We start from the raw sequence: 17,326 nt of genomic DNA on the forward strand, positions 1-17,326 counted from the left end.
GGGGGAAGGAGGAGAGGGGGAGAGCAGAGAGAGGCTCATGAGGGATGCCTAGTCACCCCACCCCCACCCACCCTGTGGCACCACAGCACGAGGGTGCCAACTGGGCACAGAATCCTGGGACGCCGTGGGAGAGGTCAGCTCCCTGGAGAAGCAGTGGCCTGGGGCCAGCAGGGGCTGGCAGTGTGTATCACAGTGATGTCTGTGAGCTGACAGGGCACCCTGGGGGCCACTCTGGATCGTGGCCCCGCTCTCACTGTGGACACTAGAGAAGTATTGGCCTGGACATCCGGTGTGCAAAGCCAGGGAGCGAGGCCTCGCCCACAATTCCCAGAACACACTTCGTTTGACATAGTTGTGCAATGGCCCTGGGCCCCTCGGGAGTAAATTTCTGGTCATCAGGCTGTTGCTGAGGCCTGAAGAATATTCTAAGCCAGCAAGAGTCCTCTCATGCTGGAACAGGGTGGGTTGGAGGCTGGGCCCTGGGGTGGGGTGGCTGGAGGAGTAAAGTAGCCAAGAGGAGCAGGTATCCTGGGCACTTTGGGGTGTGGCAGGTGTAAAGAACGCAGCTGTCTGCTTAGTTCAAGCTCCTCTTGGGGCGATTCCTCTTCCTCACAAGTCTGAAGTAGTCCCCGGGGGTCTTTGCATCTCTAGAGAAAGGGCTTGGAGAGGGCTGAGGTTTCTTCCTGGTCAGACCTGCGGTCTCTATTGCCCAGCTAAGTCAGGCCAGCCTGTGCTGCAGAGCTGCGGGCTGTGGGGAGAATAAGCAATGAGTCTGGAGGGGCTGCAGGCCCAGACCCCGCCTTTGCTCTTCCCTGAGGCACCTCCCAAGCCAAGCCTCCGCTCCCACAGCTGTCCACACCCATGCGCCTGCACGTGGCCCTCCCTCTCACCCCCACCACTGCGTTACCCGCTCCTGGACTCTCACCCACTTTGCACTCTGCCTCTCAAGCAGGTAACCTGGCTGGGGACATGGGTGCTGCTTTCCCAGCTTGACTATCCTTCGCTCTATTTGTACTCCTCCACCTTCCTGAGAGGAAGGAGACCATGTTCTCAGCCCTTTTCACAAGATTGCTGCCATGTTCTTGAGCTTGGGGGGGGGGGGTGAGCATGACCAGGGACAGGATTGGGGGCGGGCCAGGGGAAAGAGCCTCGTCCCCGTCCTCCCCGCCCCCCCGCAAGCTAGGGGGCGAGTGGACAGCAGGCAGCACACAATCCTATTCCCTCCACCAGCAGAAATCGATAGCTAATTAATTCCCTCCCCAAAATAGGGTCCAGAGGTTGGGGCTGGGGGAGGGGAGAGAGGTAGACAGAGGTGAGGCTAGGCCAGACAGACTGAGACAGTCTGGGAGGGAGGGTGATCACACTCTGGATGACAGGGTTGAGGCTATACTGGGGGGTGGGGCATTTGCCTTATCTGGAGAAGAGGGGTAGTTTTTGTTTTTTGCTTCCCCAAGATTTAGGGACCCCTCCTCCGCCATGGGATGGGGTGTATACATATATATGTGTATGTGTGTGTGTGTGTGTGTGTGTGCGCGTATGGGGGGGTAAGGGCGTCAATCAGGCTGGGAGCAGGTGTTGCATTTAATTTGATTGGCTAATTAGCCCGAGCATGTTAATTATCTCCATTACCCAATGAGGAGAGGCAGTGGCAAGCTATATATAACCCAGCAGTGTTTGTGGGTAACAGGGCTGTGGGCTTGGACTTCCTCACTCAGTTGGGAAGGGACAGGGTGCCCACCGGAGCTACGGCCTGGGAGGGCAGTGACCAGGAGTTGCTTTGTGGGGCTCTTGGAGAGCTCATCCCAGACACTGCTGATGGCTTCTGAACCTTTTCTGGCCATCTTCCTGCCACACTTCTGTCTTTCTGTGACTCTGCCTATCCCTTCACTGTTGCTTTTTTTTTTTTTTTAAGGGGGTGGGGCTTAGCTTTTCTTCTTATCTCAGCTTCCTCCTATGTAGCTCTTCTCACTCCACCCCCTGCCCTCCACACTCTCCAAGCGAGCCTTCTCCTGTTCTGTCAGTCCCCTTTCTGTCTCCTTTATTGGCATAAAGGTGTTGAGCAGACTTGGATGTGAGGCCCAGGTCCCTCCTCACCACCATGTGACCTTGGGCAAATCTCCAGACTCTTCGACTTGGGTTTTCCCAAGGCTTCATGGAAACAACTTCTCAGGGTGATTAAGTAAAATGACATTTGTAAAACGGCCCAGCATCCAGGGCCTTGAGAAATGATGTTTAAATTTGGAATTTAATTTTCTCAAACTTCTATTTCTTTTTCTTCTCCCGTCAAGCCCCCTTTTTCTGCCATTGCTCTTCCATCTTGACCACTTTGCATGGGTGCCTCTCCTTTCTCTCCTCCCCACCCTTCCTCATCTCCTAAACTCTGGCCCCTCCTTCCTTCTCTGCCAGGCTTCTCTCCACCTCCTTCCCTCCCCAAAATAAAATCAATGCAATATTCAGGAGGGTTGTTGGATATAAATAATTACGACTTGGAGTTTAACGAGATGCAAATTCCCCTCCCCGTCGTGGGGTATAAATTGCTCTCTGACAGCCCGTTACAAGGGTAATCATTTCAGAAAGGCAATTTTATGCAAATGAGCCTGACTACCTCCTGGTAGCTCCCTTAGACCTAGGTAGTGGGCTTGGCAGAACTGGAGATGGGGGGTGTGAACAGAACCCAGGTCATGGTGCTAACCCTGAGGCTGAGGACTGGGAGCGGGACTTTGAGGGTGACATACACTTAGGACTTGGGTTGGAAGAGGCAAGTGTGGTGGTGGTGGGGGTATCAGAAGCCTGGGAACTGGATGCCTATGTCCTTGCAATGGACATAGTGGAGGGGTCTTGGGATGTGATACCTGGGTCCTGCTGGCTTTCCTCCCTTGCTCCTTTCCCAGCTTGGTTACCCTGTGATACCATTGACGAATTGGCATTTAATTAATCCCAATGAATTATTTAGCAACTTCATTATCCAGCATCAAGAGCTGATGAGAGAGAGTGCGTTCAAGGGGGATTTGTGGCTGGAGGTGGGAGCCACTTTCAGAGGTGGGTGGCTCTGAGAGGAAGGGGCTGGGTCACCAACTGGAAGAATTCTTAGGCCAGGCCATGCCCCTAGAAGCTGGCCTTGGTCCTGACACCAGGGTTCTTAAAGAGGATTCAGGTGGTGGCAGCTGGATTGCATCCCTACTGGACCCTAGGTGTCACTGCCTCCACCTGTCCACATCTTAAACCAATAATGCCCCTACTGAGTGCCAACTCTCCCCAGGCGTCAGGCCATTAGCACGTACGATGGTGTCTTTTGTGTGTGGGGCTTGAACTCAGCTGTCCCTTAGCTTTTCGGTCAAGGCTGGTGCTCTACCACTTGAATCATACCTCCAGTTTTGTGCTCGTTAATTGGAGATTAAGAGGCTCACAGACTGCCTGGGCTGGTTTCGAACCACGATCCTCAGGCCTCAGTCTTCTGAGTAGCTAAGGTTCTGTAGGTGTGCGCCCGCGGCGCCCAGCATGGATGGTGTCTCTGCGGATCCGAGTCAGCTCCTGAAAGTCCTAAAGAGAAACAGGTGGTCATCTGCTACTTTGAGGGGAGAAACAGATCCCATGTCAACCTTTGCTCTCTCTTTCACCTCGCAGGCGTCCCTCCCAAGTCTGCCTCCGAGCCCGCCGCGGGGGAGGGGCTCTGCCGCCGCCGCCGCCGCCGCCGCCGCCTCCCGGGAGGGAGACCGGCACCTGGGCCTCGGCGCGCCTCGTCCTGCAGCCGGCTCCATGGCCCTGTGAGCCGGCAGGGGAGCCGCGCTCGGCGCGAGGGGCGCCCGGCCCCCTCCCCGCCTCGCCCCATGCACCCGCGGCTCTGAAGCCCGAGCGGGGCCGGGGGCCGGGCGGCGCCGGGGCCGCCAGAGGCATGGCACCCGGAAGCCGGTGGCGGCCGCCACCCCAGCTGCTGCTGCTGCTGCTGCTGGCGCTGGCGGCGGGCGCGGGCGGCCTGGAGTTCGGCGGCGGCCCCGGGCAGTGGGCCCGCTACGCGCGCTGGGCGGGCGCGGCGAGCAGCGGCGAGCTCAGCTTCAGCCTGCGCACCAACGCCACGCGCGCGCTGCTGCTCTACCTGGACGACGGCGGCGACTGCGACTTCCTGGAGCTGCTGCTGGTGGACGGCCGTCTGCGGCTGCGCTTCACGCTCTCGTGCGCCGAGCCGGCCACGCTGCAGCTGGACACGCCGGTGGCCGACGACCGCTGGCACATGGTGCTGCTCACCCGCGACGCGCGCCGCACGGCGCTGGCGGTGGACGGCGAGGCCCGCGCGGCGGAGGTGCGCTCCAAGCGACGCGAGATGCAGGTGGCCAGCGACCTGTTCGTGGGCGGCATCCCGCCCGACGTGCGTCTCTCGGCGCTCACGCTCAGCACCGTCAAGTACGAGCCGCCCTTCCGCGGCCTCCTGGCCAACCTGAAGCTGGGCGAGCGACCCCCCGCGCTGCTGGGCAGCCAGGGCCTGCGCGGCGCCGCGGCCGATCCGCTGTGCGCGCCCGCGCGCAACCCCTGCGCCAACGGCGGCCTCTGCACCGTGCTGGCCCCCGGCGAGGTGGGCTGCGACTGCAGCCACACGGGCTTCGGCGGCAAGTTCTGCAGCGAAGGTGAGCCCCGGCCGAGGCGCCGACGGCCCGAGCCCGGGCGCGGGAGCGAGGGCTAGGGAGCCCCGAGGGCCGGGGTCGGGGCCTGCGGGCTTGGGCGGGCGAGCATAAGGCCCCGGGAGGGGCCCTCGAGTGCGGCGCGCGTGGAGAGCTCGGGCCCGAGACAGTGGGCGGGAAGGCGGACGGGGACCCGCGGCGGTGGGCGTGGCCACCGGGCGTCCTGGAGACCAGTGACTGATGGGGGTGGGCGGATGCGGTGGGCGGGGCCTGCGGGAGCGGGCGTCGCAGGCGAGGGGCGCCATTGGCGGATTGAGTGGGCGTGTCCTGGTGGGCGTGTCCTCTGAGGGGCTGGGCGGGGTGCTGCTGCTGAAGGGCCAGTGAAGGACGGCTTCTGAGCCGTGGGCGGAACCCACCCGAGGGTGAGGACTGCCAAGCTGGTCCCCGCACGCAGGGCGTTTCCTTTTCACCCCAGAATTACCAGAGCTGTTTTGAGAGAGGGAGAAATAGGGAGGCTGAGGCTCCTGAGTAGGAGCTGACCTGTTGGGGTGAGCTGCCAAGATGGCAGGTAGTCTCTTCCAATGAAAGAAGGAAAGCCGCTGTGTCTTAACTCTGGAGGCCTCAGGAACGTGGGGTTCGGGCGAGGGTTACTGCGCTGGATGAGAAACATGGGATTGAACATACGTAATCGGGAGATGACAGGCAGGTCTTGGAGGAGGTATTCCATCAGTACCCCAGTTTTTAGGGGGGGCCTGTCTGGCTGAGACCAGTGCCTTGGGTTGAGCTGGGCTAGGCTGTGACTTTTGCTGATGATGGGAGGAGGGACTTTCAGCCCCCTGGGCAGGTAGGGTGAGGCCCTTACCTCACTAAGTATAGAGTAGCAGCTTTTTTCCCAGCAGATATGCACCGTCAGACTTTCTTTCCTGATCCCAGTTCCCCTAGAAAGTCTGTGCCACTCTTGTATGTACATGTGTGTCTTTTGGGGAGTGTGTCTGTGCAGGTGTGTACCCACAGACCAAGGTGGCTGTGGTGGTGGGTGTCCTCGTGGCTGTAGGCCCTGAGAGGAGCCAGATCTGCAGGTGTGGCCCTGGGTGTAAGAACTCTGCTGTTTGGGCAGTGTTATAGTCACATAGTTGTAGCTACAGTAGATGAACACATGGGAAGGATTTGGAATTGTTTTTGTAGGGTTGTTTGTATGACGTTGTGGGCTACATCTTCAGGAAATGTGTATATTAAGTGAATTTGACACCTTCTCGCCTTTTCTCCAAGGAACTCAGGTGCTCCCTAAACTGTGAAACCATGTGTTTTGCGTGCAGAGGCCCACCAGTCTGGCAGTGTGTTTTAGGTGTGAATGGGTCTGTTTGAATAGTATTGCTTACTGGCAAAGGTCTGGTCTTCTGCAGAATGCACAGGTTCAGAGGTGTGCTCAGATGTGTAGTTAGGCACCAAGGTATCTGTGTTTGCACGTGAGTCCTCAGTGAAACACCTGGAATTTGTAAAGAATCTTTCCAGCTCTTTAGCTTTGTTCACAAATTCCTTCAACTCCTCCCTCCCCACGAAGCTTCTTAAGAAAATTTGATAGTGAGGAGAGTCAAACTATGGAGAGATTACAGAGACTGGTCCATGGTGTCACTGTGGCTGAATTGGACCTAGTCACACGAAAATATACTCAAAGGCACCCTAGTCAGTCCATTTCCTGAAAACATCCATTGGCCAGAGGGTTCAAGTAAGCCAAATACCCAGTAACCACACACATATGGTTGTGTGCTTGAGTAGTTGTGTGTGAGAGGGATGGTTGTGTCTGTGAATGGGATGTACATTAGATGAATTGTTTTCAGCTGTGTTGTGACCCATTCTGTGTGTGTGTGTGTGTGTGTGTGTGTGTGTGTGTGTATGTGTGTGTGTGTGTATGTATGTGTGTGTGTATGGGAGAGAGATTTTCGGTGGGTGTCAGACAGCTGGCAGTGACATGGGTGTCTGGATGTGGTGTGTGTGTATGTCTTGGTGTATGATCTACTGAAGAGCTGCTTTATCTGACAAAAGGATTGTGTTTTTATTCATCAGTGCATTCTCTACACCTACCATAGTACCAGGTACTTAGTGGGTGTTTGATAAAAGTTTGTGGAATGAATGGAGAGGTATTAATAAGCATTTGAGAGAATGAAAGCTTCAGGTAAGGCCATATATGCACATGAAAATATGTGTGTATGTATTTTCAGGTATACATTGTGGGTGGCTGTGGGGGTGCAGACACTGATTGCACCTGAAGGTGACAGGAACAAATAACAAGCCTAGACATTCCCCTCCTCCATTCTTATTTTCTAGGCAGCTTTTGTAATATCCTGGACTCACTCACTTCCAGTACATTCTCTGTGTATGCCGTGTGTGTATGCTGGTCCTGGGGCTTGCACTCAGGGCCTAGGGGTGGTTCTTGAGCTTTTGCACTAAAGTTTAGTACTCTACCACTTGGGCCACAACTCTGTTTCTAGCTTTTTTTGGTATTTAATTGGAGATCAGAGTCTCATGGACTTTCTGCCTGGGATAGTTTTGAACCACAATCCTCAGGTCTCAGCCTCCTGAATAGCTAGGTTTACAGGTATGACCACCTGCTGCCCCGCTCCTAGTATATTTTTATCCAGTCAAGATGGAAGAGCATGGTGAGGACAGAATGACATGGAGGGAAACAGGTTTGGTTCTGATCACTGAGAAGTCCTTGGGGCTGGAGTCCTCAGACTTCTTGGAAAGTTCAAGTCACATTTTCTACTTTGAGTCGTTTCCAACTTTATTTTGAAATTGAGGACACTTTTAAAAGTCAGTAATTCACAGTATCCCTTCCAAGCCGTAGTTATTCTTTTTATATCTATTTATTGGGGGGAAATAAAAGACTCAAAGCTCCCATGAATTCAGAAAAGCTTTTAGATGATGTTGATGTTAGGTTCTCTATTGTGGTTGATAAAATATACATTAGAAAAATAGTTTTGGTTTTATATGCAAGATGTACCCATCTGCCTTCTGATATTTGGTGTACATATGGATTTGTGGATTTTTTTGAATCTCCTCTGCCTTCCCAGGGTCTGGGTTTACCCATTGACGGAGAACCTCCATGCCAGGAAATTTGTTTTCTTTCTCTCGGGTGGGGGGTGGAAAGTTGGCCACATGTAACTGTAGACAGATCTCAGTTTAAATGGCTGCTTTCTGTATGTCTGCCAAAGCTGGGATAGAGTAGGCTGGGATTCTACAGCGTGTCTGCTTCCTCATGTCACCCCAGTGTGTGAAGAGGTGGTCAGGGAAGGGTGTGCAGATGTGTGTGCAAGGCCTGGGGTGGATTGATGTGCCACAGGGAGACACAACAGGTGTTTCATGTGTGTCTTGGAGGTTTGTTAGTGTTAGGATAGATGGATGAACTCTGCTCCAGGAGTCGAATGTTTTATTGAAGAAACAGATGAAAGGCAGACCAGTGAATGGTGAGGAAGGAGATACTGAGCCATGGTTCATGTCTGTGATCCCAACTACTCAGGAGGCTGAAACCAGAGGACTGCTTAAAGCCAGCCGATGGATCCAGATGGCAAAAAAAGAGAGAAGAGATAACACAGTACTTTAAGAACGACAAGCACACACCTCTTGTTTCCCTATCCTAGAGTTCCTTTCGTTTACTCTCATCCTCTATGACCCTAAGGTACCTAGTCCAGAATCTTTTTTGTCACAGCTGACACTCAACTACTTGAGCTGTACCTCCATCTCAGCATTTTGCTGGGTAATTGGAGATGGAGCCTCTCAGTCTTTTCTATCCAGGCTGCAGAACTCTGGGGCCTCAGCCTCTTGAGTAGCTAGAGTGACAAGTATGAGCCAGTGACACCTAACTCTGATATATTTTGAGGGCTGACATGAGGTTACAAGAGACTGACATCATAAAAAGGGTTGTGGTCAAAATGCAGACACAGTAAAAATACTGTAAAATTACCTTCAGGTTGGAGCATAAGGTATAAATCATGGCTGTAATCCGAGCACACTGAAAATCGAAGCAGGAGGATTGCAAATTTGAGGCTGGCTACGATTACGCAGTGAGACCCTGTCTAAAAAAAGGATGGGAGAATATCTTGTTTAGATTTGGGTCTCATTCCCAGATCTGTCTCTCCATCTATCTAAAGATAGATATTTGCGTATATCTATCTAAATAGATATATATGTATATGTATCTAAATAGATACATTGAGATATATGCATATGTTCCCAAATCCTCCCCAAACCAGGACCTTTGCTAGTCCTCAGCATTTCAGGTAAGGCTACTCACCTATCCTAGCAATAAACAAACAAAATTCACAGTAACAACACAACAGAGTGTGATACATGCCCAGAGAGGTCTTAGGAGACCATATAGGTTAGTGATTAAACTACATTTTCTGCAGCTCAGATCTGGAAGAAAGTCTTCTCTACACCCATCCTCCTGTTTACAATGTGGAGCTGGGGTGACCAGTGCTTGCCCCTTGCCTACCTTATCAGTGGAGATAGGAAGTCTTGGACTTCTGCCCGGGCTGGCTTTGAACCATGATCTTCCCGATCTCTGCTTCCTGAGTTAGCTTTAGCTCCTAGGCTGAACTAGATTAAATTTTCTTTTATCTGGGGCCGGGAGTTTGGCCTAGTGGTAGAGTGCTTGCAAGCATGCACAAATACCCTGGTTCGATTCCTCGGTACCACATACATAGAAAAAAGCTGGAAGTGGTACTGAGGCTCAAGTGGTAGAGTTCTAACCTTGAGAAAGTCCAAGGACAGTGCTCAGGCCCTGAGCTCAAGCCCAAGACTGGCAAAAAATAATTTCTTTTATCTGTAAAATGGGGATAAGCATGCTCTTGCATAGGGTTGTTGTGATAACTGAGTGTCTAGTACATAATTAGTGGTGATTAAATGATAGTTATTATAAGCTAAGTACTATTGGCGTCTCCAGGAAGAAGGGTTTGCAAGCTGAGGGACTGGTAATAGGTTTATGAAAAGCATGCTATTTAGGACTGGCTTTAAACACTGACTAGCAAGCCTGGCTTGGAGGAGATTACTCCAAGCACAGGGGTCAACAGGCTGGGGGGGAGGGAAGAGCAGGTGGAAGGGCAGTATGCATCCTGACTGTAGACAGGAGCATGACAAAGAGTAGAGGGACAAGAATGAGATCTATAACAGGGCTGCAGGTTGAGGCCAGGCTGTGGCGATTTGGCTTAAAGTTGTACTTTTAGTGAATTACTGGTACAGGCACTGGTAAATGGAGCCACAAAAGAAGTTTGTTTGTTTTCTTTTTGAATCTCCATGCCAGTCCAGGGTACTTGAACTCAAGGCCTGGGTTCTGTCCCAGAGCTTTGTTGCTCAAGGCTAGCACTCTACCACTTGAGCCATACCTCCATTTACACCTTTTTGCTGGTTCATCGATGATAAGCAGATGATAAGCAACTCACAGAAATTCCCGAGGCTTTGATCTGTGATCCTCAGATCTAACCCTCCTGAGTAGCTTGGATTATAGATGTGAGCTGCCGCTGCCGCCAGTGTCTGGCTCACAAGAGAGTTTTGGTATAAGAGAAGGGTTAAGAGCTATGTCAGGAAGCTTCCAGTGAGGTACAAAGGGATTTGCAGAGGACAGAGTTAGATGGCATTTGGGAGATAGTTTGGGCAAGAGATTTCTGAGGCCCTGAAGCTTGGTTGTCTTGGAGAGTGGCCAAGAAGGGTAATGGCAGCTGTGGTGCCATCCTGGCAGCTGCCGTGGTGGAGAGCCATTGCTGAGATGGACGCTGCTGCGGGAGGGGCTCGCAGAGAACAGGAGGCCCCAGTGTGCCTGCTTAGACAGAGTGGAGGGGTGGGAGGGGAAGGGGCAGTCAGGAAGGGGAGTAGAGTAGGGATGAGATTGTGCAGGTGCCTGTGTGTGTTGAGCCTCAGTTCCTCTGACAAAGATGTCCTGGTGATGGGAATTATAAGACCAGAGCTTTGAGTTGAAAGTGGGGCTGTGTGCACAGAAAGACAGCATTCGAAGCTCTGGCCAAGAAGAAGATGAGAATTGTGCACAAGATCCCAAGGAGAGGCAGGAGAGCAGAGAAGCTGCAGAAATAGCACAAGAGCCGGTTTGGCGGCTCATTCCTGTAATCCTGGCTACCTGGGGTGTGGAGACTGTAGCATCCTTGTGTGAGGCCAGCCTGACAATTTTTTTTTTCTTGTTGCTGGTTGTGGGGCCTGAGCACTGTCCCTGAGCTTTTGTTTTGGGGCAGGAAAATTGATGAGACTCTTATCTCTAATTAAAAACCAACAAAGCTGAAAGTGGTGCAGTGGCTCATGTGATAGAGAGCTAGCTTGAGTACTAAAGTTCAGGGACAGAGCTCAGACCCTGAGTTCAAGCCTCAGGACTGACACCAAAAAGAAAAAAAAAATTAGTTAATCTGTTAAGCACCTAGGATGGTTATTGGAGGTACTTAGGGGTAAGATTTCATCAGAAACCAGTAGCCTTCTAACTGCCCCGGACCACAGCTTTCCCCCCTAAGCCAGGTATTGCCATGGACTTTCCCATTTGTGCAGGGCCGAATCAGTCCGGAGAGTGGCAGTGGGGCTACAGCAGGGAAATCAGACCCTGCCGAATCTGGGGAGGAACTCACTCAGGAGAGGACTGGAGGGGAGGACATTTTCAAAGGGAATCTTTCAAAATATGTCTCACACCTTTCTGCTTCCCTAAGCACCACACCTGGCATGTGATTTTACTTTTCCCCAGTGACGTAAGGAGGTCAAGCGTCCCCTCAGGTATTACACCAGTGCTTCCTTCACTAAGGTTTTTCTCTGGCTTGAAATGGTGCTTGACGGTTGCATTTTTGAGTTCTTTTCTTTGTTTCTTTTTTGTTGTTGCAAGTCTGGGACTTGAACTTGGTACCTGACTGATGCTCTACCAGCTGAGCCATGCCTGCAAACCCAGCTTTTAAGTTTTTTTCTTTCTTTCTTGCTTTTTTTTTTTTTTTTGCCAGTCTTAGGGCTTCAACTCAGAGCCTGGGCACTCTCCCTGAGCTTCTTTTGCTCAAGGTTAACACTACCACTTGAGCTACAGTGCCACTTCTGGCTTTTTCTGTTTAAATAGTACTGAGGAATCGAACTCAGGGCTTCATGCATGCCAGGAAAGCACTCTACCACTAAGCCACACTCCCAGCCAGTTCTTATATCAGATTTTTCTACTTTTTCTTTTTCTTTTCCTTTTTTTTTTTTTTTTGTGGGTCTTGGAGCTTGAACTCAGCCTGGGTACTGTCCCTGAGCTTCTCAGCTCAAGGCTACCACCCTACCCTTTGAGCTAAGCCCCATTTCGGTTTTTCTAGAGGGTAATTGGAGATAAGAGTCTCAGGTCCTTTTGTGCCTGGGCTGGCTTTGAACCTTGATCCTCAGATCTCAGCTTCCTGAGTAGATAGGATTATAGCATGAGCCACAGTGCCTGACTTAGTTTTTCTATCTTTGCCCTTAGAAGAGTTATCCTAAGGGTAGTAACTACTGACTTTTTTTTTTTTCCACCAGTCCTGGGCCTTGGACTTTCGTTTTTTTTTCTTTTTTCTTTTTTTGCCAGTCCTGGGCTTGAGCTCAGGGTCTGAGCACTGTCCTTGGGCTTTCCTCAAGGCTAGAGCTCTACCCTGAGCCACGGCACCATTTCCAGCTTTTTTTCTCTGTATGTGGTACTGGGGAATTGAACCCGGGTCTTTGTGCATGCTAGGCAAGCACTTTAACCACTAGACCAAACTCCCTTGGACTTTCTTAAGGCTGGTGCTCTACCACTCGAGCCACAGCACCACCTCCACTTCCAGCTTTTTTCTATGTATATAGTACCGAGGAATCGAACCCTGGTCTTCATGCTAGGCAAGCACTCTACCCAAACTCCTGGCAACTGACTATTTTTCTTTCTCTATCTCTGTCTCTCTCTTCTGGTCTGTCTATCTGTCTGTCTGTCTTATCTGTCTCTCTCTGAATTTGAAAGCTAACCTTACCAAATTAGGATTGTGTGACACTCGCTAGGTGCCAGTGGCTTGTGCACGTCATCCTCGGTACTCCGAAGGCTGAGATCTGGAGGATCAATGTTTGAGACCAGACTTGGTAGAGAAGTCTGTGAGACTCTTATCTCCAAAGAAACCAGCAAAAAAAAAAAACCCTGGGCTGGTAGTATGTTCAAATGGTACAATGACAGCTTAGCAAGCAAGGCAAGTGAGCTTGAGGCACTGAGTTCAAACCCTGGTACTCAGCCCCCCAAATTTGGTAATAGTACTGTGTTTTGGCAGCTTGGATCTCTTTCCTTCTTTGCTCTGTCAATCATCACTGTACTTGATAATCTACTGGGACCCTGAATTGAGACCATCTCTGCTGGTAGAGCAATGGTGACCCGTGTGTGTAAAAGCTGAGTAAGTGAAGGCAGGGCTCACGCCTGTAATCCTGGCCACTCAGGAGCCTAAGATCTGAGGATTATGGTTTGAAGCCAGTCCAGACAGGAAAATCCATGAGACTCTATCTCCAATTAACCATGGGAGGCTGGAAGTGGAGGCATAGTTCAAGAAGGTAGATGCTACCCTTGTAAACAAAGCTCAAGGACAGATCCCAGGCCCAGAATTCGAGCCCCAGGACTGGCACTAAAACCCCAAACCTGAGTAAACGAGGTCATGTCATATGTGGAGTTCTGTCCGTGCTGCCACACAGCACCTGTGGCCCTGACTCTTCCTGTGTGTGGAATGGGGCTCCCTGAGGGCAGCTCCGCCACTCCCGAGGAACGACGGCAGATCCGTCAGGAGTGTGGGCTGCTAGCTTTGAGCCCTAGCTTTGCTGCTTGCTCACTGTGTGAACTCACAATGTCTACCCACCCCCGGTGCTCTTCCCTGTAAAATGGAAGTAATAACGATGTACGGACTGCAGGACAGAGTATGTGGGGATCCTTTAGCATGCACTGGACGTTATTTAAGTGCTCAGTAAGGACTACAGTAGCTAATTAAGTCTAGGGAATGTGGAGGAGGAGGGAGGGCTTGGCTGGTCTCGAAGGATGGTCAAGAGTTTCAGGGGTAAAAAGAGAAGGGCAGGGTTTTCCTGGTAGGAATATAGGGGTATGTGAGTTGAGTGAGAAGACCAGGTTGGCTCTACGTCATGAGAGATAAAATAAAACTGTAGATCAGAACATCTGAGAAGCTTCTTGACTTTCTGATCAAGAATGCAACCTATTGGGAGTTTTCAAGTTAGACAGATCTGGATTCAAACTTTGTTTCTCACCATCAGTGTGACCTTGGACATGTTGCTTCTGCTTTCTGAGTCTTGGTTTCCTCTTCTTTTTTTTTTTTTTTTTTTTTTGGTACCAGTACAGCTTTTCTACTCAAGTCTGGTGAGCTACCATTTGATCCATAGCTCTATTTCTAGCTTTCTGCTGGTTAGTCGGAGATAAGAATCTCACAGACTTTCTGGCCTGAGCTGGCTTTGAACCACAATCCTTAGATCTCAGTCTCCTGAGTAGCTGGGATTATAAACTTGAGCCCCCAGCCCCCAGTCATTTGTATCCATGTGGTAGTAGCTGTGGTTAGAGGAAAGTGCAGGTCAAGATCCGGGCATACGTTAGTGATTAGTACATTAAGTAATATTTTATTATTCACCCAACAAACATAGGAATCCCACTGTCCCAGCCAAAAATTCTGTAAGTTGCTATACATAGAGATGAACAAGATATTATTATTATTATTGTCTGTCATGGGGCTTGGACTCTGGGCCTGAGCACTGTCCCTGAGCTCTTCAGCTCAAGGTTACTGCTCTACCCCTGAGCCACAACCCCACTTCTGATTTTCTAGTGATTAATTGGAGATAAGAGTTTCACAGTCTTTAGTGCCCAGACTGTCTTTGAACCATGATCCTCAGCCACCTAGGATTACAGGTTGAGCCACTGCTCCCGGCTAAGACATTATTATTATTATTATTATTATTATTATTATTATTATTTTGCCAGTCCTGGGCTTGAGCTCAGGGTCTGAGCACTGTCCTTGGACTTTCTCAAGGCTAGAGCTCTACCACTTGAGCCTCAGCATCACTTCTGGCTTTTTTCTATGTATGTAGTACCAAGGAATCGAACCTGAGTCTTTGTGCATGCTAGGCAAGCACTCTACCACTAGGCCAAACTCCTGGCCCCTAAGACATTACTTTTGATCTAGGATATTTTCATGGTTCAGTCAGGAAGCAGGCATGAAAAGACAATTGCAATATAGCTTTAATAAGCACAAAAATAGGCTGGGAGGTGGCGGTGGCTCACATCTGTAATCCTAGCTACTCAGGAGGTTGAGATCTGAGGATCAAGGTTCAAAGCCAGCCCAGGCACAAAAGGACCTGCGACTCTTTTATCTCCCATTATCCTCTAGAAAACAGGAAGTGGGGCTTGGCTCAAGGGTACGGTGGTAGCCTTGAGCAGAAATGCTCAGGAACAATGCCCAGGCCCAAGGGTAGGGTGGTAGCCTTGAGCTCTAAAGCTCACGGACAGTGCCCAGGCCGAGTTCAAGCCCCACAACCCACCCCACCCCCCAAAAAAAAGAAAGAAAGAAAGAAGAAAGAAAAAGCCGGATATGGTACCGTGGCTCAAGTGGTAGAGCACTAGCCTTAAGAAAGCCCAAGGACAGTGTCCAGGCCCTGAGTTGAAGCCCCAGGACTAGCCAAAAAAAAAAAAAAAAGAAGGCTCAAAAGTAATAGAACTTACATGTCTTTAGAGCTGGCATGAAAGAGTTTTTGCTACTCTTGTATGGATTTTTTTTTTGACATCTAGGTGTATATTGTCTTAAATCTTTTTTTTTTGGATAGTCTTGGGGGTCTCAACTCAGGGCCAGGGCACTGTCCCTGAGCTTCTTTTGCTCAAGGCTAGCAGTCTGCCACTTGAGCCACAGTGCCACTTCTGGCTTTCTGTTTATGTGGCTCTGAGGAATTGAACCCAGGGTTTCATGCATGCTAGGCAAGCATTCTACCACTAAGCCACATTCCTAGCCCCTTGTCTTGAATCTTAAAGGAAGCATCAATTTTCTTAGATTGCTGTGCATGTGTGTGTGCATGTGTGTGTGTTTGTGTTCACGTTCACACCTAGGTCATAGCAGATACAGAAACATGGCCTACGTCGGGAAATAGCCAGAAACTAGATGTGGCTAGTGGAGGAGAGACTGGAGAGGAGCACTGTTGGACTTCAAAAGGATTTTCTTTTCTTTTTTTTTCTTTTTTGTTGGTCCTCGGGCTTGAACTCTGGGCCTGGGCACTGTCTCTGAGCTCTTCAGCTTAAGGCTACCGCCCTACCTTTTTGAGCCTCAGCACCACTTCCAGTTTTCTAGTGGTTAATTGGAGATAAGAGTCTCACGATCTTTAGTCCCTAGGCTGGCTTCGAACTGCGATCCTCAGATCTCAGCCTCTTGAGTAGCTAGAATTACAGGCATGAACTACCACCAGCTCAAAAGGATTTTCTTGAGAAGCCTGGACCTTTGTGGGTAAAACCCAGTGAGAAGCCATGGGGTATTGTCACCAGGATGTGATGTGGGTGGACCAATTCGGTAGAGTGTGGAGTCATCTAGGAAGTTCATTCATGGTCCCAGGAGAAGAGCAGGTGAGGGACAGGCCTAGGGGCTGTGCTGGAGAGGATAGAGGACTTTAAGACCCACAATCCCCAGTAATTGGTCAGGGCACATGAACAGAGACAGAGCTTGGGCAAGGTTCTGAGGCCCATTTTGGGCTGAGGGTGGGAAGGCCTTCCAGGGACAGGTGGTACAGGGGCTGAGGGTGGAAAGGCCTTCCGGGGACAGGTGGTACAGGGGCTGAGGACACACAATGAGGTCTGAGCCAGACTCACTCAGAAGCTGGGAGCTTTGGGTGTGGTCCACAGCAGAGGACTCTGGGTGCCTCTACGCAGGGGACCAACCGGGGGGAGGCTGGGAAACCAAGCATGTAGAGTGAGCTTGCAGTTGTGCTGATGCAGGATGGCAGTGAGAAAAGACCGAGGTGGGGGGACCCCGGGGTGGGTCTTCCCTTCTGTGTAGGAGAGATAGATGACACACCACCGAGATGTCAGAAGCGCTGTGAGGCTGATGTCCCTGGGGTGCCTGGTGCATGGTTAAGGGGTGCACCTGGTGCATGTTTAAGGGGTGCGCCTGGTAGTGTAGGGCAGATAGTATGAAAGCTCAGAAACTGTGGGCGGTGCCTCTGTGCAACACAGGAAATGGGCGCTTTGTTTCAGGAGAGGGAGGTTGAATGTGGTAGAGCCCAGGTGTCAGAACTGTCCAAGCAATGGTGGAGCTGTCAGGCGGGGACGCAAGACTGTCACAAGACTGTCACTCAGGGAAGAGACCAGAGCTGCAAACGTGGGGTGAAGCCACCAAGGTGAGCTATTGCCAAGGAGTGCAGAGAGACGGGGGAAAAATCAAAGAAGAAGGGGGAGGGCAGGGGTCCAAGCCTAGCGGGGCCGGGGATGGCAGGTGAGGGGTGCAGAGTCCAGCGGACAGCCAAGAGCAGCTAGGAAGAGAGGCACGTGGGTCCCCAGTTGCTGTGCCCCAAGTCAGGAGCAAACCCAGCTTGCTGACGGAGCATAGCTCAACGCAGGCTTCTGGCAGGGAGGAATATTTTTTTGATTTGTCTGACATGTTGGATTATCTAGAAACGTCCTTGCTTGCTGGTAAGCAAGTTGTGCTGACGTTGGCCCCAGCACCAAAGAGTTCCACACCGCCGTTCTCTTGAAGCCC

At 51.1% G+C, this 17,326-nt stretch overlaps 1 protein-coding gene across 1 annotated transcript in view; it reads left to right on the forward strand.

Annotated features, from left to right (window-relative positions):
* Nucleotides 1-3,892: 3,892 nt before the first annotated feature.
* Nucleotides 3,893-17,326, forward strand: part of Nrxn2 (neurexin 2) — a 65,966-nt gene continuing 52,532 nt past the window's right edge. The window contains exon 1 of the mRNA XM_090349144.1: nt 3,893-4,619. Within this exon, the coding sequence (XP_090205270.1) occupies nt 3,893-4,619 (727 nt within the window). The remainder of the gene's footprint in view (nt 4,620-17,326) is intronic.

The sequence above is a fragment of the Megascapheus bottae genome, chromosome 16 (assembly GCF_031878675.1).
Source record: "Megascapheus bottae isolate mThoBot1 chromosome 16, mThoBot2.hap1, whole genome shotgun sequence".
NCBI classification, from domain to species: Eukaryota; Metazoa; Chordata; class Mammalia; order Rodentia; family Geomyidae; genus Megascapheus; species Megascapheus bottae.